The sequence below is a fragment of the Scomber japonicus genome, chromosome 13 (assembly GCF_027409825.1).
Source record: "Scomber japonicus isolate fScoJap1 chromosome 13, fScoJap1.pri, whole genome shotgun sequence".
NCBI classification, from domain to species: domain Eukaryota; kingdom Metazoa; phylum Chordata; class Actinopteri; order Scombriformes; family Scombridae; genus Scomber; species Scomber japonicus.
Genome location: NC_070590.1, coordinates 2,365,516 through 2,386,310, shown reverse-complemented (window position 1 = coordinate 2,386,310; position 20,795 = coordinate 2,365,516). Strand labels below are relative to the sequence as shown.

Below are 20,795 nucleotides of genomic sequence, written 5' to 3'. Positions count from 1 at the left end.
CCAATCATTTGAATAGATAAAGCTAAAGCTGAAGCTGATGGGAAAGTCATTTATTCTGATCATAAACTGTCAGAAAATAGTGAAAATGCTCCTTTAAACTCTCCAGAATCATACATCATATATAGGTTTATATTAAGTTGATGTCAGCTTTAAAAAATTACAATACTAGCACCAATCAAAGTACCTTTAAAATGATCCTGATACCAGCTGAGTACATTCAATACCAATCATTTGAATAGATAAAGCTAAAGCTGAAGCTGATGGGAAAGTCATTTATTCTGATCATAAACTGTCAGAAAATAGTGAAAATGCTCCTTTAAACTCTCCAGAATCATACATCATATATAGGTTTATATTAAGTTGATGTCAGCTGGGTGTCATTTAAAAAAGTACAATAATAGAAAATAAAAAGAGGAATGTGTCTAAAATTAAATTAAATTATTCCAACTTTATGGGCGACCGTGTATAAATATATAATATACACATATTTCCTTCTTTGTTTCTAGAGAAGAACTGGTGTCAAATTTATGGATTAACCCTAATGCTAACCCTTCCTTCTTTCCTTCCATCTTTCCTTCCCTCCTTCCATCTTTCCTTCCTTCCTTCTTTCATTCCTTCCTTCATTCCTTCCTTCCATCTTTCATTCCTTCCTTCCTTCCTTCCATCTTTCCTTCCTTCCTTTCATCTTTCCTTCCTTTCCAACTTTCCTTCCTTCATTCCTTCCTTCCATCTTTCCTTCCCTCCTTCCATCTTTCCTTCCTTCCTTCTTTCATTCCTTCCTTCATTCCTTCCTTCCATCTTTCATTCCTTCCTTCCTTCCTTCCTTCCATCTTTCCTTCCTTTCCAACTTTCCTTCCTTCATTCCTTCCTTCCATCTTTCCTTCCTTCATTCCTTCCAACTGTATCAGTGTTATAGTTATATGGTTAAATGAATCATCATTTGAATAGAAGCCTCCACATCTAAATGATTTGTTTTATTACACATAATATAATATTTTAATCCACTTGCATTGATTAGTTGTGAGTAAGTCCAGACACATAGTCATATATTCTAACTCTGGGTGCAAGAAGGATCGATGCAGGTATCGTTTGATTTGACCTCTTCCCACCAGAGAGCTTCAGAGGGTGAGGTCGCTCTGTTTGATTTAAAAACTGCCTTCTTTACTTGCTTCATTAAACCATATAACTATAACACTGATACAGTTGCTCATAACCATGCATAAGGGAATATGTGTATATTATATATTTATACACGGTCGCCCATAAAGTTGGAATAATTTAATTTAATTTCAGACACATTCCTCTTTTTAAATTTCTATTTATAGACGTCAGTAATCACCTTTAACCAGATACAATGAGATTCATCAATATTTACACTTTAAATCTATCAAGAATAAATCACATTTAAATATTTTATTCTAACTTTGTGGGCGACCATGTTTATATGTTATTATTATTTAATTTTCCACTTTGCTGCTATGATGCTGTTAATTTCCTCATAATGGGATTAATAAAGGAATATCTCATCATATCTTATAACATGTTAAATTCACTGTTCTTACACACCTGCAGATCCCTCACATCTGGAGTAAGTTGCAGTTAGTTATAGTTTATTTTGACAGCTCTCAGTCATTCTTATATTAATATTGCCAATTATAATCCTGGTTAATTCATATAAAGTAGAATTTCTCTGCAATCCCAAAAACCTCAATAACTTGTGATAAATGAGTTTCAGTCTCTCCCACATGAAGTGTCGGAGAGACTCGTTGACTATTAATCTCATATTTAGTGTTCAGGCTGAGAGTAGACAGCTGCTCTCCATTAATGACATCACTTCCCATAATCCCACACAGATTAAATATAATGCTCCTACTATTCTTCTTCTTCTTCTTCTTCTCTGGTTTATTTCTAAACAGGAAGTGGAGTATTATTCTCATTTAAAGTAATAAAGTAATAAGTTCATGTCTTACCGATGAGAGGAGAGAGGAGACAGGAAGCTGATGTGACGGCAGAAAGGAAACTGAGACTTTAATAAACTGTAAAACTGAAACATGCAAAAACTCAGAGAGACAATCTGAGCTTTTTATTACAGAGCTGAGAGAGAAACCCAGTCGCTGCTGTTTAACATATGTAAGATTTATCATTCTACTGAGTTCTCTCTCTCTCTCTCTCTCTCTCTCTCTCTCTCTCTCTCTCTCTCTGTGTGTGTCTCTCTCTCTCTCTCTCTGTGTGTGTGTGTCTCTCTCTCTCTCTCTCTGTGTGTGTGTCTCTCTCTCTCTCTCTGTGTGTGTGTCTCTCTCTCTCTCTCTCTCTCTCTCTCTCTGTCTCTCTCTCTCTCTCTGTGTGTGTCTCTCTCTCTCTCTCTCTGTGTGTGTGTGTGTGTCTCTCTCTCTCTCTCTCTCTCTCTCGGTGGATAAAATGTTTAATATTTATCATTCTACTGTGGTTACTTCTCTTTCTTTCCTCCTTCATTTTCTTCCTTTGCGCTCTCTCTCTCTCTCTCTCTCTCTCTCTGTGTGTGTGTCTCTCTCTCTCTCTCTCTCTCTCTCTCTCTCTGTGTCTCTCTCTCTGTGTCTCTGTCTCTCTCTCTCTCTCTGTGTCTCTGTCTCTCTCTCTCTCTCTGTGTCTCTCTCTCTCTCTCTCTCTCTCTCTGTGTCTCTCTCTCTCTCTCTCTCTCTCTCTCTCTCTCTCTCTCTCTCTCTCTCTCTCTCTCTCTCTCTCTGGTAAAGACTGGTTGATTTTAAATGACATAAAACCAACAAAAATACTAAATGAACTCTTAATTTCCTCTCCAACCTAACATGTTTAAATTATATATAAAGGCCTCTTTTATTTATTTCTCCATGTGTCTTTATCTTTATATCATTTTAATGTCAAGCACTTTGTCTTGTTTGAATGAGCTAAACAAATAAACTGGCCTCTGTCTAATTATTTATTGAAATATGATTTGAATACTTTTAACATTAAGCAAATCTATAAATCTTAGTTTATTCTCTGGTTCTCTGGAAGAAGATTGGACTTTGTTTCTTTCTCTTTTATTGTCTTCATTTACTACTTGGTTTTATGTTTTATGTTTTATGTTTGGTTTTACTTAATAAAATCTCCTCTTAGTCCTTTTATTGTCTTTATTCTCCTTGATGTGATTCTTATTTTTTTATCTTTATTCCTTTTAATACCCAACCTGACACTCCTGGCTCTACTCACTTTACTACGTCTGGTGTCTCTTTACTGCAGAATCAAAGAAGAAGGAAAGGAAAAGAAGACGGGACGATGGAGGAAAGAAAGAAGGAAGGAACTAAGGATGGAAGGAAGTAGAGAGGGAGGAAGGAAAGGAAGGAAGGAGGAAAGAAAGAAGGAGGGAGGGAGAAAGGAAAAGAGGAAAGGAGGATGGAGGAAAGAAGGAAGGAAGGACGGAAGGAAGGAAGGACGGAGGAAAGGAGGGAGAGAGGGAGAAAGGAAAAGAGGAAGGGAGGACGGAGGAAGGAAGGAAGGAAGGAAGGAAGGAAGGAAGGAAAGGTTGGAAGGGAGGAAGAAGGAAAGAAGGAAGGAAGGACGGAAGGAAGGAAGTAGGGAGGGAGGAAGGAAAGGAAGAAGGAGGGAGGGAGAAAGGAAAAGATTAAGGGAGGAAGGAAGGGAAGAAGGACAAAAGAAAGAAGGAAGGGAGGAAGGAAAGGAAGGAAGGAAGGCAGGGAGGAAAGAGAGAGGAAGGAAAAAAGGAGAGAAGGAGGGAGGAAGGACAGAGGAAGGAAGGGAGGAAGGAAAGGAAGGAAGGAAGGAAGGATAGATAATTATGATGCAGAAAATAGTTCTAGGTTTTTTTTCCTCAGCTTCTAAAATCTTCCCGTCAGACTCGAACAGCTCAGCAGACATTAGTATTCATCAAAGCAGAGCAGCGTCTCACACACTCACTCCTCTCCTCTTTATCCTCTCTCTCTCTGTCCTCTCTCTCTCTCTGTCCTCTCTCTCTCTCTCTCTCTCTCTCTCCTTTAGAGTCTCTCACTTCTCACTTTCTTTCCTCTGTCCTTCTTTCCTTCCTTCCTTCCTTCCTCCCTAACCCCCTCCCTCCTTCTCTCTTTTATTTCCTCCTTCCTACCTTCCTCCCTTCCTTTTTTCTTTTGTCCTTCTTCCCTTCCTTACTCCCTTACTCTTTTCTTTTCTCTCTCCCTCCTTTCCTCTGTCCTTCCTTCCTTCCTTTCCTTCCTCCCTACTTCCTTCCGTCCTTCCTTCCTTCCTCCCTCCCTACTTCCTTCTGTCCTTCCTTCTTTCCTCCGTCCTCCCTTCCCCTTTCTCCCTCCCTCCTTCTTTCTTTCCTCCGTCCTTCCTTTCCTTCCTCCCTCCCTCCCTACCTACTTCCTTCTGTCCTTCCTTCATTCCTTCTTTCCTCCGTCCTTCCTTCCTTCCTTTCCCCTTCCCTCCTTCTTTCCTACCCTCCTTCCTTCCTTTCCTTCCTCCCTCCCTCCTTCTTTCCTACCCTCCTCCCTTCCCTCCTTCTTTCCTACCTTCCTCCCTTCTTTCCTCTGTCCTTCTTCCCTTCCTTCCAGCGTCTCACACACTCACTCCTCAGCTCTCTCTCTCTCTCTCCTTCAGAGTCTCTCTCACTTCTCACTTTCTTTCCTCTGTCCTTCTTTCCTTCCTTCCTCTTTGCCTTTCTCCCTCCCTCCTTCTCTCTTTCTTTCCATACCGTCCTTGCTTCCTTCCTTTCCTTTCCTCCATCTTTCCTCTGTCCTTCCTTCCTTCTTTCCTTCCCTCCTTCCTTTCCTTCCTCCTCCCTACCTTCCTCCCTTCCTTCTTCCTGTCTTCCTTCCTCTTTTCCTTTCTCCCTCTTTCCTCTCCTTCCTTCTTTCCTTCCTCCCCCCTACCTTCCTCCCTTCCTTCTTCCCTGTCTTTCCTTCCTCTTTTCCTTTCTCCCTCTCTACTCTCCTTACTTCCTTCCTTCCTTCTGTCCTTCTTCCTTTCTTTCTTTTTTCCTTCTTTCCTTTCCTGAATGTGGGACCTCATTTCTGACTCAGGTACGAAGAGAACTAGAGAAAAAGTCATATCTTGCATACTAGGTCTCAGGTCTGTTGATAAAAGTCTACATTTCAAACATCACATTAACTATCTCTCAACTAACTGATCTTCACTTTAGGGCTCAAGCTGCTGATCTGCTGCATCAAGAAAGCACTCAGCTGCCTTTTCTGCCCCAGATTGACTTTTAGTGAAACCATTTCCAGGTTTGCCTCCAAGACTTAATCCTCCGCATCACTCCGCTCTGAGATAAACCACTAACTCTGCTTCCAGGACTCACTCTGATCCTCCGCATCACTCCGCTCTGAGATAAACCACTAACTCTGCTTTCAGGACTCATTCAAGGAAAGGTTGGGAGGAAGGAAGGAAGGAAGGAAAGACTTAATCCTCCGCATCACTCCGCTCTGAGATAAACCACTAACTCTGCTTTCAGGACTCATTCAAGGAAAGGTTGGGAGGAAGGAAGGAAGGAAGGAAAGACTTAATCCTCCGCATCACTCCGCTCTGAGATAAACCACTAACTCTGCTTTCAGGACTCATTCAAGGAAAGGTTGGGAGGAAGGAAGGAAGGAAGGAAAGACTTAATCCTCCGCATCACTCCGCTCTGAGATAAACCACTAACTCTGCTTTCAGGACTCATTCAAGGAAAGGTTGGGAGGAAGGAAGGAAGGAAGGAAAGACTTAATCCTCCGCATCACTCCGCTCTGAGATAAACCACTAACTCTGCTTTCAGGACTCATTCAAGGAAAGGTTGGGAGGAAGGAAGGAAGGAAGGAAAGACTTAATCCTCCGCATCACTCCGCTCTGAGATAAACCACTAACTCTGCTTTCAGGACTCATTCAAGGAAAGGTTGGGAGGAAGGAAGGAAGGAAGGAAAGACTTAATCCTCCGCATCACTCCGCTCTGAGATAAACCACTAACTCTGCTTTCAGGACTCATTCAAGGAAAGGTTGGGAGGAAGGAAGGAAGGAAGGAAAGACTTAATCCTCCGCATCACTCCGCTCTGAGATAAACCACTAACTCTGCTTTCAGGACTCATTCAAGGAAAGGTTGGGAGGAAGGAAGGAAGGAAGGAAAGACTTAATCCTCCGCATCACTCCGCTCTGAGATAAACCACTAACTCTGCTTTCAGGACTCATTCAAGGAAAGGTTGGGAGGAAGGAAGGAAGGAAGGAAAGACTTAATCCTCCGCATCACTCCGCTCTGAGATAAACCACTAACTCTGCTTTCAGGACTCATTCAAGGAAAGGTTGGGAGGAAGGAAGGAAGGAAGGAAAGACTTAATCCTCCGCATCACTCCGCTCTGAGATAAACCACTAACTCTGCTTTCAGGACTCATTCAAGGAAAGGTTGGGAGGAAGGAAGGAAGGAAGGAAAGACTTAATCCTCCGCATCACTCCGCTCTGAGATAAACCACTAACTCTGCTTTCAGGACTCATTCAAGGAAAGGTTGGGAGGAAGGAAGGAAGGAAGGAAAGACTTAATCCTCCGCATCACTCCGCTCTGAGATAAACCACTAACTCTGCTTTCAGGACTCACTCTGATCTTTATGCAGCTCGGTTGGAGGCTCGGCTCTCACTCTGCAGCATCGGTATAAATCTCTCTCTAGTTCTCTTCGTACCCGAGTCAGAAATCAGGTCCAGCATTCAGCTTCATATCAGAATACCTTCAGTCAGAAGTGAAACAGGAAGTCAAGCCTCTCTGATTACGCTGCTGCTCGCTCCGGGAACGATCCTCAGTCCAAACTGAAACTAGAAACCTTCGTCTCTTTAAATCAGGAGAGTAAGACTCATTTTCACTCACGGGCCACAAAAAAATAAAATAAATATATATACACACACACACACACACACACACACACACATATATATATATATATAGAGAGAGAGAGAAAGAGATATAGACATATCATTCTATATATATATATATGTATATAGTCCAATCTGATCTGATGTGGGCCAAATTGTTAAAAAGATGGAAGGAAGGAAGGACAGAAGGAAGGAAGGAAGGAACGTAGGAAGGAAGGAAGGACAGGTGGAAGGAAGGAAGGACAGGTGGAAGGAAGGACAGAAGGAAGAAAGGGAGGAAGGAAGGAAGGAAGGAAGGAAGGACAGGTGGAAGGGAGGAAGGAAGGAAGGACAGAAGGAAAAAGAAAAAGAAAGAAAAGAAGGAAGAAAGGAAGGTGGAAGGACAGGTGGAAGGAAGGAAGGAAGTAAAGAATCAAGGAAGGAAAGTAGGAAAAAAGAAAGAAAGGAAGGAAGGACAGAAGGAAGAAAGGATGGACGGAAGGAAGGTAGAAATTAAGAAAGGAAGGAAGGAAGAAAGGGAGGAAGGAAGGAAGGAAGGACAGGTGGAAGGGAGGAAGAAAGAACAGAAGGAAGGAAGGAAGGAGAGTGGGCCTGTTTGGACCCTCTGCCCTATGTTTAACCCTACCTACTACCCCCCCCCTCTCTGCCCCCCACCCCCCTCTGCCCCCCCCCCCCCCCCAGTTGCAGCTGCATTTTCCACTTGAGTCTTTATTCAAATATCATGAAGTCGCTCTGCTGTCACTTCTCTCTTCCTCCTTCCTCCTTCCTCTCTCTCTCTGCTCTGAGTTAAAGTTTCAGTCTCAGCTCCTTCTTTCTGTCCTTCCTTCCTTCCTTCTGTCCTTCCTTCCTCATTCCTCTCTCTCTCTGCTCTGAGTTAAAGTTTCAGTCTCAGCTCCTTCTTTCTGTCCTTCCTTCCTTCCTTCTGTCCTTCCTTCCTCCTTCCTCTCTCTCTCTGCTCTGAGTTAAAGTTTCAGTCTCAGCTCCTTCTTTCTGTCCTTCCTTCCTTCCTTCTGTCCTTCCTTCCTCCTTCCTCTCTCTCTCTCTGCTCTGAGTTAAAGTTTCAGTCTCAGCTCCTTCCTTCTGTCCTTCCTTCCTTCCTTCCTTCTGTCCTTCCTTCCTCCTTCCTCCCTCTCTCTCTGCTCTGAGTTAAAGTTTCAGTCTCAGCTCCTTCTTTCTGTCCTTCCTTCCTTCCTTCCTTCTGTCCTTCCTTCCTCTCTCTCTCTCTCTCTGCTCTGAGTTAAAGTTTCAGTCTCAGCTCCTTCTTTCTGTCCTTCCTTCCTTCCTTCTGTCCTTCCTTCCTCTCTCTCTCTCTCTCTGCTCTGAGTTAGTTTCAGTCTCAGCTGCTGTCAATGTTCAACTTCTCACCCGACAGTAGTCAGACTCACAAATACTTAAATAAACTTTTCATGAATGATTCCAGCAGATTATTTAAAGTTTAACATACAGTCCAATTTGATCTCATGTGGGCTGGATTATTAAAAAGATGGAAGGAAGGAAGGAAGGAAGGAAGGAAGGAAGGAGGGAAGGAAGGAAGGATGGAAGGAAGGAAGGAAGGAAGGAAGGAAGGAAGGAAGGAAGAGAAGACAGGATGGAAGGAGGGAAGGGAGGAAGGTAGGAAGGAAGGAAAGATGGAAGGAAGAAAGAAAGGGTGGAAGGAATGAAGGAAGGAAGGAAGGAAAGAAGGAAGGACAGGTGGAAGGAAGGAAAGATATAATTTTTGACAGCCTTTTTTTTAATTGTCTAGGTACAAAAACAACAATTATTTAAAAAAGAAATCTTAAAATCTTGCTGGAAGGAAGGAAGGGAGGAAGGAAGGACAGAAGGAAGAAAGGGAGGAAGGACAGAAGGAAGGAAGGGAGGAAGGACAGAAGGAAGGAAGGGAGGAAGGAAGGATCTTGCTGCACAACGCTTCAAATTAAACTTTTCTTCCTCCTGCTAGAAGAGCTACTCTCTGTCAATCACTAACAGCAGCAGCTCGGTAGTAAAGTGTTAAATAAGTCACCGGTTTATGAGAAATGATAAAAGGAACGCCTCACAGAATGAAAAGCACATGAAGGAGAATGAGACATGATGAAAGCTTCTCTCCTTCCTTCCTTCCTTCCTTCCTTCTCTCCTTACTTCCTGCCTTCCTTCCTTCTCCAACCTTTCTTTCTTCCTTGCATCTTTTCCTCCCTTACTTCTTTCCCCTCCTTCCTTCCTTCCTTCTTTCTCTCCTTACTTCCTTCCTGTCTTCTTTTCCTTCCTTCCTTCCTGTCTTCTTTTCCAACCTTTCTTTCCTCCTTTTCCTTCCTTCCTTCCTTCCTTCCTGTCTTCTTTTCCAACCTTTCTTTCTTCCTTGCATCTTTTCCTCCCTTCCTTCTCTCCGTACTTCCTTCCTTCCTGTCTTCTTCTCCAACCTTTCTTTCTTCCTTGCATCTTTTCCTTCCTTCCTTCCTTCTATCTATCCTTCCTTCCTTCTTTTTTTCCTTCCCTCCCTCCCTCCCTCCCTCCCTCCTTCCTTCCATCTATCCTTCCTTTCCTCTTTTCCTTCCTTCCTTACCTTTTTCTAATTGTCTGGGTACAAAAACAACAATTGTTCAAAAAAGAAATCTTAAAATCTTGCTGGAAGGAAGGAAGGGAGGAAGGAAGGACAGAAGGAAGGAAGGACGAAAGGACAGGTGGAAGGATGGAAGGGAGGAAGGAAGGATCTTGCTTTAACAGTTACTCTCTGTCAATAACTAACAGCAGCAGCTCGGTAGTAAAGTGTTAAAATAAGTCAGCGGTTTATGAGAAATGATGAAAGGAACGCCTCACAGAATGAAAAGGAGGAAGTCTCACTGATCCTTCACATTTTAAAGATGATGCTTCCTGTCAGCTCTAAAAAAGTCTCTGTGTGTCTCCAGTTGACATTTACACCGAATGACATCACGCTTCACTGACTGCTATGCAATGTGATTAGATGGGGAGGGGAGGGGAGAGGGGAGGGGGGAGGGGGGAGGGGTGGGGGGGGAGAGGGGGAAGTGAGGTGTGTCCTTCCTTTAACCCTCCTGTCGTCCTCCCGGGGCAAATTGACCCGTCTGCTTTGACTGTTCCTACCTTCCTCCCTTCCTTCTGTCCTTCTTTCCTTCTGTCCTTCTCTCTGTCCTCCCTCCCTTCCATCCTGCCTCCCTGCTTCTTTCTTTCCCTCCTTTCCTCCCTTCCTTCCTTCTTCCTCCCTCCTTTCTTTCTTTCCTTCTTCTCCCTTTCTTCCTTCCTTCTGTCCTTCCTCCCCCCTACCTTCCTCTCTTTCTTCTTCTCTCCTTCTTTCCTCCCTCCCTCCTACCTTCTTTCCTTCCTTTCTTGCTTGCTTTCCTCCCTCCCTCCCTCCCTCCTTCTTTCCTTCCTTCTGTGCTTCCTCTCTCCTTCTCTCTTTCTTTCCTTCTTCTCTCTTTCTTCCTTCCTTCTGTCCTTCCTCCCCCCTACCTTCCTCTCTTTCTTCTTCTCTCCTTCTTTCCTCCCTCCCTCCTAACTTCTTTCCTTCCTTACTTCTTTCCTCCGTCGTTCCTTCCTTCCTTCTTTCCTATGTCTTTCTTTCCTTCCTTCCTCCCTCCCTCCTACCTTCCTTCTTTCCTCCCTCCCTCCTACCTTCCTTCCTTCCTTCTTTCCTCCATCCATTCTTCCTTCCTACCTTCCTTATTTCCTTTCATCCCTTCCTTCCGTCCTCCATCCCCCTTCCTTCCTTCTGTCGTTCCGTCCTTTCTCTCTCCTTCCTTCCTTCCTCCCTCCCTGCCTTCTTTTCTTTACTCCCTTCCTCCCTTCCTTCCTTCCTTGACTCAAACACAACAGGAGGGTTAAACTCTCAGCTGGATTCAAACTAAATTCAACCATGCATCATGAATAACCGCTGCAGGAGTTCAGTCTGACTCAACTTCTGCAGAATAGCATTAGATCTTTTTTTTTTTTTTTTTATCAGTTTCTTATCTGATTGCTCGGCTGTTGAAATGGAAAATGTGACGCTAATGTAGAGTTTTCAATCCTATCAGCTGATGATCTCTCATGCAAGTCAGTAAGTAAGTGTAGGTGTTTAAAAGAGAAGCACTTCCTCTTTGGTGAGCAGAGAGCAGGTTACCTTGTATGCCATGGTATGTGTGGTGGTGCTGGTGCTGCGCTGCTGCTGTTGTTGTTGCTTAGAGACGCTGTGCTGCCTTCAGGTTTCCCTTCATCGCCTCTGTGGACAGAGAGAGATTTATTTATACACACTGTCAGCTTTCAGCAACTCTTCCATCAAAACAAACCTAAAATTGAATACTACTTGTTTTATGCTTAAAGACATTTTCTTCTAAACACATTAAATAGGTCATAAATGTATTTCTAAAAAAGGTGTAAAAAGCATTTCAGCCATTTAGATTTGAATTGTGGAGCTAGGATTAGCATAAACCCGCCCCTGCTGCTGTAGAGGTATAAATACATTCAGCACACACTACTACTACTACTACTACTACAGTCAGCCAGTTAGCCAGTTAGCTGAGTTAGCCGGCGACCTAGCAGCTGAGCTAGCCGTCGAGTTAACCGTTGAGCTAGCAGCTGAGCTAACCGTCGAGTTAACCGTTGAGCTAGCAGCTGAGCTAACCGTCGAGTTAGCCGCTGAGCTACCAGCTGAGTTAGCCGCTTAGCTAGCAGCAGCTGAGCTAACCGTCGAGTTAGCCGTTGAGTTAGCAGCTGAGCTAACCGTCAAGTTAGCTGCCAAGTTAGCCGCCGAGCTAGCGACTGAGTTAGCAGCAGAAAGTATATCTGGGGAGGACTGTACAACAAGCCCCCCCCCCCCCCCCACACACACACACACACACACACAGAGCCCCCCTTCTAAACAATGTAAGCATGGAGAAGCAGCTGAACACACTAACCCCTCAGCACAGAGCAGTTCCTGAAGGACTTCAATCAGGTGAACTGTTAGTAAAATAACAGTAAAAGGTAAAAAAAAACAAAAAAAAACGGAGATACTGTCCACTATACTAACGAGGAAGGCTGCAGACTGTCATGTGACCTCATGGAGCCAATCAGAGGGCTGCAGGTGAGTCTAACGTTATTTAATATATCTAGCTGATAATACTCGTACTTTTATCTGAGTTTTCAGGGTTTCCCGCAGAAAATGTGTTAGTTAAGGTGGTGGGGAGCAGTGGGGGGGTGTCTTGTCAAAAGTAGGCTATAAAACAGCCACGTGTAAATGGTAAACGCAACTAGCCTTAATGAAGTGGACAAAATATTAGGAACACCATTCAATATAATCATGCACACCACAATCACTCAATAATGAACATAAAGCAGAATTTTCACCTTCTTGTCAAGAAATGTATTTAAGCTTCATAAATGTAGAATGTATAGCAGAGCTGCTGTATTGGATTAAATTAGATTGCACCGGTTAAGTAGGCTAGTTATATTCAGCTTCAGTAGCATGACTCTCTCTCTCTTCAAGTCTGTTGAATGAGAAACATCTGAGTGACTTAAAATTAACGTTTTGTAACATCAGCTGATAAAACGCGCAGCACCGAAGCATTTTACACATTCCGCCGTTAATATCACCTGTTTAGTTGGAGCGGTTCATTTACTCTGAGCCGGTTAGCCTGAAGCTTGTTACTATAGTAACGTCACAGTTAGCCGTCACAGTTAGCCTGAAACTTGTTACTATAGTAACGTCACAGTTACCTGTTTGAGGATTAACGTTGTTAATGTTGACATCACATGGCGCTGTTTGCATTAGTTTTTCGGGCTATGCTGTTTCTTTCTGAGCAGGTTCTGCCTCAGATGATGTACATTTATGTTTTAACCAGCGGTCCGTGTTTGTTTCCTTAAACTTAATATAACTGTTAGCTTGTCTGTGTTTGTTTCCGTAAACTTAATATCACTGTTAGCTTCTCTGTGTGATGCTAGCTGGAGGCACAGAGAGCTAAAGGTGTGTTCAGGGTCGAACTCAGACAGTCGGACACAGCGGTTCCGGCCCGCTGCAGACGCTGGTTGGATTTATTTATTTTATTTTATTTTATTTGTTGAAGACGTTAGTTAAGGCGGCAGGCGTGTGTTGCTTAGGCGGCCGCCTTAGCTGTAAAGTGCTGTATGAAACCCTGGTTTTTGAAGGTATAGGTTCTTTGAATTAACTTGTTTATGCTATAATCACATTTATTAGACTAGATAGATAATAAGATAAATAAATATAAAATATACACATGCTGTTTTAGTGCTGACTCAACAGAACAGAACAATAAAAAACGTTTTTTAAATGAGAAAAAACATTAAGAGTGACAAAAATGACAAACACTTATACCAGCTGGAGAACATAAAGAACATAAAGAACATATAGATATATATGTTCATGTGTTTTTGCCTTTCATCCACACTGAAAACGTGACAGTAAATGCATTAACATCAGGTGTGTGACCTCGGTTTAGGCTTCATGCAGAGTATTTATGCAGCTTTCTGAAAACGATCTTGTGTGGACGATGTTATTATTTAAAACGGATGGTGGGGGGGGGGGGGGTTATCAGTTTTTATAAATACCTGGCTACGTTGCCTTAATCACATCAAGGCTTTTATATCTATATATATGTGTGTGTGTGTGTGTGTGTGTGTGTGTGTGTGTGTGTGTGTGTGTGTGTGTGTGTGTGTGTGTGTGTGTGTGTGTGTGTGTGTGAACAGGGTCTATATCTACATCATGTGAAACTCTTACAGCAGCACATTAAAAGCAGACAGTATATGTTTATTTTACTCTCCGCTCTTCAACGTGCTGCTGTGGTTTAGTTCAGTCTGTAAACTCTGAAACATCAGAGCAGCGAGAGTCTGAAATACTTCTGATCATCACTCTGAAACATCAGCCGCCTCTGAACTCTGCTGCTAAAGTCATCTCTTCCTTCCCTCCTTCCTTCCTTCCTTCCTTCCTTCTTCTATCTGTCCTTCCGGCTCTGACCTTTGAACTCTGCTGCTTTCCTTCCTTTGTTCGTTCATTCCTTCCTTCCTTCCTTTCATCTTGTCTTCTTTTCCTTCCTTCCTTCCTTCCTTCCCTCCCTCCCTTCCTTCCCTCCTTCTTTTCCAACCTTTCTTTCTTACTTGCATCTTTTCCTCCCTTCCTTCCTTCCTGCGTTATTTTCCTTCCTTCCTTCCTTCCTTCCTTCTTCCATCTTTCCTTCCTGTCTTCTTTTCCTTCCTTCCTTCCTTACTTCCATCTTGTCTTCTATTCCTTCCTTCCTTCCCTCCCTCCCTCCCTTCCCTCCTTCTTTTCCAACCTTTCTTTCTTACTTGCATCCTTCCTTCCTTCCTCCCTTCCTTCCTTCCTCCCTCCCTCCCTCCTTCCTTCCTTCCTTCCTTCCTTCTATCTGTCCTTCCGCCTCTGAACTCTGCTGCTTGTCTTTTTATCTCAGCAGCAACATAAAGCAGCAGCAGCTCTTATCTGGATGTTTATCAGCAGTCAGCAGGAAGCAGGAAGCAGGAAGCAGACAGCAGGAAGCAGCAGCAGGAAGCAGGAAGCAGCAGCAGCAGCGAGAGCTTGGTGTGAGTCTCCATCACAACTTACTTCACTACACGGTATATTTATATATTTATATATTTATATATTTATACATTCAGTAGTTACTGATATCATAAAGTCTGCTGCAATCACTTCCATTCATATCCTGTCTTCTTTTCCTTCCTTCCTTCCTTGCTTTCCTCCCTCCCTTCCTCCTTCCTTCCTTCCTTCCTTCCATCCTTCCTCCCTTCCTGTCTTCTTTTCCAACCTTTCTTTCTTCCTTCCATCTATACCGTCCTTCCTCCCTCCTTCCCTCCTTCCTTTCTTCCTTCCTTCCTTCCTTCCTTCCCTCCTTCCTTCCTATCAGTATGACTTTAAGGATTCTTGGTGCTGTTATCGTTGTTTAGTAAATGAAACCCAGCTGTACTCAGACCAGACTAAAAGCTGAGAGTCCAGAGCTGCCTCCTTCCTTCCTTCCTCCCTTCCTACCTTCCCTCCTTCCTTCCTTCCTTCCCTCCTTCCTTCCTTCCTTCCCTGCCCTCTCCTTCCTTCCTCCCTCCCTCCCTTCCTTTCTTCCTTCCTTCCTTCCATCTATTCCTTCCTTTCCTTCCTTCTTTCTCTTCCTTCCTTCCCTGCCCTCTCCTTCCTTCCTTCCTTCCTTCCTTCCTTCCATCCATCTCTTCCTTCCTTCCCTGCCCTCTCCTTCCTTCCTTCCTTCCTTCCATCCATCTCTTCCTTCCTTCCCTGCCCTCTCCTTCCTTCCTCCCTTCCTACCTCTCTTCCTCCCTTCCTTCCATCCATCTCTTCCTTCCTTCCCTGCCCTCTCCTTCCCTCCTCCCTACCTTCCTTCCTTCCTTCCTCCCTATCAGTATGACTTTAAGGATTCTTGGTGCTGTTATCGTTGTTTAGTAAATGAAACCCAGCTGTACTCAGACCAGACTAAAAGCTGAGAGTCCAGAGCTGCCTCCTTCCTTCCTTCCTACCTTCCCTCCTTCCTTCCTTCCTTCCTTCCTTCCCTCCCTCCCTCCCTCCCTCTCTCCTTCCTTCCTTCCTTCCTTCCTTCCCTCCCTCCCTCTCTCCTTCCTTCCTCGCATCTCTTCCCTCCTTCCTTCCCTCCCTCCCTCCCTTCCTCCCTCCCTCCTTCCTTCCTTCCTTCCATCTCTTCCCTCCTTCCTTCCTTCCATCTCTTCCCTCCTCCCTCCCTCCCTCCCCCCTCCCTCCCTTCCTTCCTTCCTTCCTATCAGTATGACTTTAAGGATTCTTGGTGCTGTTATCATTGTTTAGTAAATGAGACCCAGCTGTACTCAGACCAGACTAAAAGCTGAGAGTCCAGAGCTGAAGGGAAGAGACGAAGCTCTAACAGCCTTTTGTGTTTCTGTCCCTTTAATTAATTCTGAAGCTCTAAACTTTGGACTCTGAGTGTTAAAAGATCTTTGTCTCCTACGCAGTTCTTTCTGTAACGATGTAAACCTACTCTAATTAAAGCTTAAGACCCTCCTGTTGTCAAGGAAGGAAGGAACGATGGAAGGGAGGGGGAAGGAAGGAAGGAAGAAAAGGAGGGAGGAAGGAAGGGAGGAAAGGAAGGGTGGAGGAAAGAATGAAGGTAGGAGGGAAGGAGGAAGGAGAGGGCAGGGAAGGAAAAAAGGAAGGAAGGGAGGAAGGGAGGAAAGGAGGAAGGAGAGGGCAGGGAAGGAAGGAAGGAAGAAAGAAAGGGAGGGAGGGAGGAAGGAAGGAAGGAAGGAAGGTAGGAAGAAAGGAAGTAGGCAGCTGTGGACTCTCTCAGCTTTTAGTCTGGTCTGAGTACAGCTGGGTTTCATTTACTAAACAACGATAACAGCACCAAGAATCCTTAAAGTCATACTGATAGGAAGGAAGGAAGGAAAGAAGGAAAACAATCACAGATAGAAGGAAGGAAGGGAGGAAGGAAGGAAGGAAAACAATCACAGATAGAAGGAAGGAAGGGAGGAAGGAAGGAAGGAAGGAAGGGAGGAAGGAAGGGAGGAAGGAAGGAAAACAATCACAGATAGAAAGAAGGAAGGAAGGAAGGAAAGAAGGAAGGAAGGAAGGAAGGAAGGAAGGAAGGAAAACAATCACAGATAGAAGGAAGGAAGGGAGGAAGGAAGGAAGGAAGGAAGGAAGGAAGGAAGGAAGGAAGGAAGGAAAACAATCACAGATAGAAGGAAGGAAGGAAGGAAAGAAGGAAGGACAGATGGAAGGAAGGAAAACAATCACAGATAGAAGGAAGGAAAGAAGGAAGGACAGATGGAAGGAAGGAAAACAATCACAGATAGAAGGAAGGAAGGGAGGAAGGGAGGAAAGAAGGAAGGACAGATGGAAGGAAGGAAAACAATCACAGATAGAAGGAAGGAAGGAAAGAAGGAAGGACAGATGGAAGGAAGGAAAACAATCACAGATAGAAGGAAGGAAGGGAGGAAGGGAGGAAGGAAGGAAGGAAGGAAGGAAGGAAGGAAAACAATCACAGATAGAAAGAAGGAAGGGAGGAAGGAAGGAAGGAAAACAATCACAGATAGAAGGAAGGAAGGGAGGAAGGAAGGAAGGAAGGAAGGAAGGAAGGAAGGAAGGAAGGAAGGAAAACAATCACAGATAGAAAGAAGGAAGGGAGGAAGGAAGGAAGGAAGGAAGGAAGGAAGGAAAGAAAACAATCACAGATAGAAGGAAGGAAGGGAGGAAGGAAGGAAGGAAAACAATCACAGATAGAAAGAAGGAAGGGAGGAAGGAAGGAAGGAAGGAAGGAAAACAATCACAGATAGAAGGAAGGAAGAGAGGAAGGAAGGATGGGAGTAAAGGATGAAGGAAGGAAGGAAAGAAAACAATCACAGATAGAAGGAAGGAAGGGAGTAAAGGATGAAGGAAGGAAGGAAAGAAAACAATCACAGACAGAAGGAAGGAAGGGAGGAAGGAAGGAAAGAAAAGAAGGACAGTTAAAAGGACAGTGTGGGCCGGATTGGACCCCCTTTGGCGGCCCGGTTCTGGCCCACGAGCCACATGTTTAACACCCCCCCCCCCCCCCCCTTCTTCTTCAGAAGACAAGGAAAAAGAAAGGAGGGAGGAAGAAAGAGAAGAAGAACAACAACAGCAGCAAATCTCTGCATTGCATTAAAATAAAGAGAATAAATAAATGAAATGAATGAATGAGTGAACAGGCCACTGATCATCACAGCAGCGCGAGACGCATCACAGCAGCGCGAGACGCATCACATCAGCTGTTGTTTTTAGCTCAGCTGCTCGGTTCTCTTACATCTCGAGGTGTTGCGGTGGTTTTGGTTGACCTGCGTTAAGTGGTGCTCCTCTCTGATCTAACGACGAGTCGGTACCGAGCAGGCTGTTGTCTCCGCCGCCATGTTCCCCCCGGTGAGTCCCGCTGTCCGTCCGTCCGGTCCGAGGCCGCTGCCGGAGTCCGGTGGCATTTGGAGAGAGAGAGAGAGAGTGGGTGTGCACGCGCGTGTCTGTGAGAGAGATGGATGGAGGGATGGAGAGAGAGAGAGAGAGAGAGAGAGAGAGGGGGACGATCCGCGATGAATGACGGGATTCAATGCGACCGTCAGAACTGCTGCAGCAATGTGACGTAAAGGTAGCAGCAAGAGGGGAAATGGGCTTCCGGTGCACCTTCACAATAAGACTTGAAGATTAGGAGGGAGGAAGGGAGGGAGGGAGGGAAGGAAGGAAGGAGGGAAGGAAAAGGAGAGATGGAAGGAGAGGGCAGGGAAGGAAGGAAGAGATGGAAGGAGAGGGCAGGGAAGGAAGGAAGAGATGGAAGGAAGGCTGGAAAAGAAGACAGGAAGGAAAGAAGGAAGGAAGGAGAGGGCAGGGAAGGAAGGAAGAGATGCATGGAAGGAAGGAAGGAAGGACAGGAGGGAGGGAAGGAGAGAAGGATGGAAGAGATGCAAGGAAGGAAGGAAGAAAGGAAGGAGAGGGCAGGGAAGGAAGGAAGAGATGGAAGGAAGGCTGGAAAAGAAGACAGGAAGGAAAGTAGGAAGGAAGGAAGAGATGCATGGAAGGAAGGAAGGAAGGACGGGAGGGAGGGAGGAGGGAGGGAAGGAGGGAAGGAGAGAAGGACGGAAGAGATGCAAGGAAGGAAGAAAGGAAGGAGAGGGCAGGGAAGGAAGGAAGGAGGGAAGGTAGGAAGGAAGGTAGGAAGAAATTGATATGAAGCATAAAAGATTTTATTGGGGAAAAATAAACAAAAAGAAGAAACAAAACGGTGTCCTATTGGATTATTTTAGGATATTTATGGGAATCATATTATATTTAATTGAATTTACTACTTTACGGAAGAGGTGAAAATCTTAAAGGGCTTTTTAACTAGAGTTGCTTGTGGTGTCAAACTCATTTTAGCTTGATCTGATTGGACCAGTCAACCCATTGACCAGCATAATAAACTACAATTAACATATAATATATATAATATGGTTAGTTTAGTTTGCATTAAAATTACACACACACAAAATGACAGATGATGACAGATAATATAGAGTGCTGCAGAGAGAGGCAGAAAACCCAAATGAGCTTATTTAAAACAAAACAGACAAAATACATTAAGAAAAAAACACAATCACTAAACAGCTGTTAAATGTTCCTTCAAACATCTCTTATAACATTTCAAAGATTAACAGATTTTCTTCATTTCACAACTTGATTCCTCTAAATCAGGGGTGTCAAACATGCGGCCCGTGGGCCAGAACCAGCCCGCCCAGGAGTCCAATCTGGCCCACTTTCCTTCCTGTGTTCTTTTCCTTCCATCTTTCCTTCCATCCTCCCTTTCTTCCTTCCCTATTTTCTTCCCTCCTTCCTTCCTTCTTCCCTCTTTCTTTAATTTGTCTTTCCTTCTTCCCCTCCTCCCCTCTTTCTTTGCTCCCTCCTCCTTCCATCCTTCCTTGCTTGCTTCCTTCCTTCCTCCCTCCCTCCTCCCTCCTTACTACTTTCTTTCTTTCCGTCCTTCCTTCCGTCCTCTTTTCATCCTCACTCCTTTCCTTCCTTCCTTCCTTCCTTCCTTCCTTCCTTCTCTCCTAAATTCCTCCTCTTTTCGTCCTTACTCCTTTCCTTCCTTCCTTCCTTCCTTCCTTTCTTCCTCCCTCCCTCCCTCCCTCTCTCTACTCTTTTTTCCTTCCTTCTATCTGTCCTATCATCCCTTTCTTCCTTCTATCTCTCCTTCCTTCTGTCCTTCCATGTGTCCTTCCTTCCTTCATTCTGTCCGTCCTTTCTTTCTTCCTTCCTTACTTCCTTCCTTCCATCCTCCCTTCCTTCCTTTCTTCCATTTTTCCTTTCTGTTTTCTTTTCTTTCCTTCCTTCCCTCCTTCCATCTTTTTATTGGTCCGGCCCACATGAGATCAAATTGGGCTGAATGTGGCCCTTGAATGAAAATGAGTTTGACACCTCTGATCTAAATCTTAACGAAAGTGTCTGATATGAATTAATGTGTAATATGTAAAATAACTTTACTATAATAAACCAGCTATTAACAAAACGGATGAACAAGCTGTGATGTCTTTAAAAATGTTTTATGTGTCCAATTTCCACCAATAAGTTAAGATTATTTTGCACAAAAGCTGCTAATTGACACGATTTTGCATAATGTTTAATATATGAATGTTTTATGAATTTTTCATATAGTGTAAAGCTCTTTAAGTGGTCATTAAGACTAGAAAAGCTCTTTATAAGTAGAGTTTACCATTTAAATATGACCATCATATGTATTTATGATCAAGGTGGGAAAAAAACATGTTCAGCTTTTTAAATAAGAAATGTTGGTTTGAAAAATCAAAATCTTACTCTCTCTCTCTCTCTCTCTCTCTCTCCTCTCTCTGTCTCTCTCTCTCTCCCCCTCACCCTCTGTCTCTCTCTCTCTCTCTCTCTCTCTCTCTCTCTCTCTCTCTCTCCCTCTCTCTCTCTCTGCCTCTCTCTCTCTCTCTCTCTCTCTCTCTCTCTGCCTCTCTCTTTCTGCCTCTCTCTCTCTCTCTCTCTCTCTCCCTCTCTCTGCCTCTCTCTCTCTCTCTCTCTCTCTCTCTCTCTCTCTCTCTCTCTCTCTCTCTCTCTTTCTCTCTCAGTCTCTCTCTCTCTCTCTCTCTCTCTCTCTCTCTCTCTCTCTCTCTCTCTCTCTCTCTCTCTCTCTCTCTCTCTCTCTCTTTCTCTCTCAGTCTCTCTCTCTCTCTCTCTCTGTCTCCCTCTTTCTCTCTCTCTCTCCTCTTATTTCTATTTGATGGTTTTAACAGTTATTTAATTATCCTTGCAATAATAAAATCTGTGGTTCCCTTTTTTTAAAGTTTTCCTTCCAGTCATTGTTTTCATTTAGTTTTAACTACACATTAAAAATGAAATTACACTATGATGCATCTGCAGTATAAAACATGTATTACTTCAGAATCTGCTGTTTTATCTTATATAACACAATCATTCACTGCGTTTTTCTTATTTAAAAAAAGAAGAAGACATTTCTACATGTATTTTTTAGCTCCAGAAGAGACGTTCTACTTTTTTCATTTAATTTTGAAAGGACGATCAGACGACT

The 20,795-nt window shown here is 43.8% G+C and overlaps 1 protein-coding gene across 1 annotated transcript in view; it reads right to left on the bottom strand.

The window, feature by feature from the left end:
* Positions 1 to 10,922, bottom strand: part of st6gal1 (ST6 beta-galactosamide alpha-2,6-sialyltranferase 1) — a 35,478-nt gene extending 24,556 nt beyond the window's left edge. Inside the window, exon 1 of the mRNA XM_053331198.1 lies at positions 10,904 to 10,922. Coding sequence (XP_053187173.1) covers positions 10,904 to 10,915 — 12 coding nt within the window. The 5' untranslated portion in view covers positions 10,916 to 10,922. The remainder of the gene's footprint in view (positions 1 to 10,903) is intronic.
* Positions 10,923 to 20,795: the final 9,873 nt, after the last annotated feature.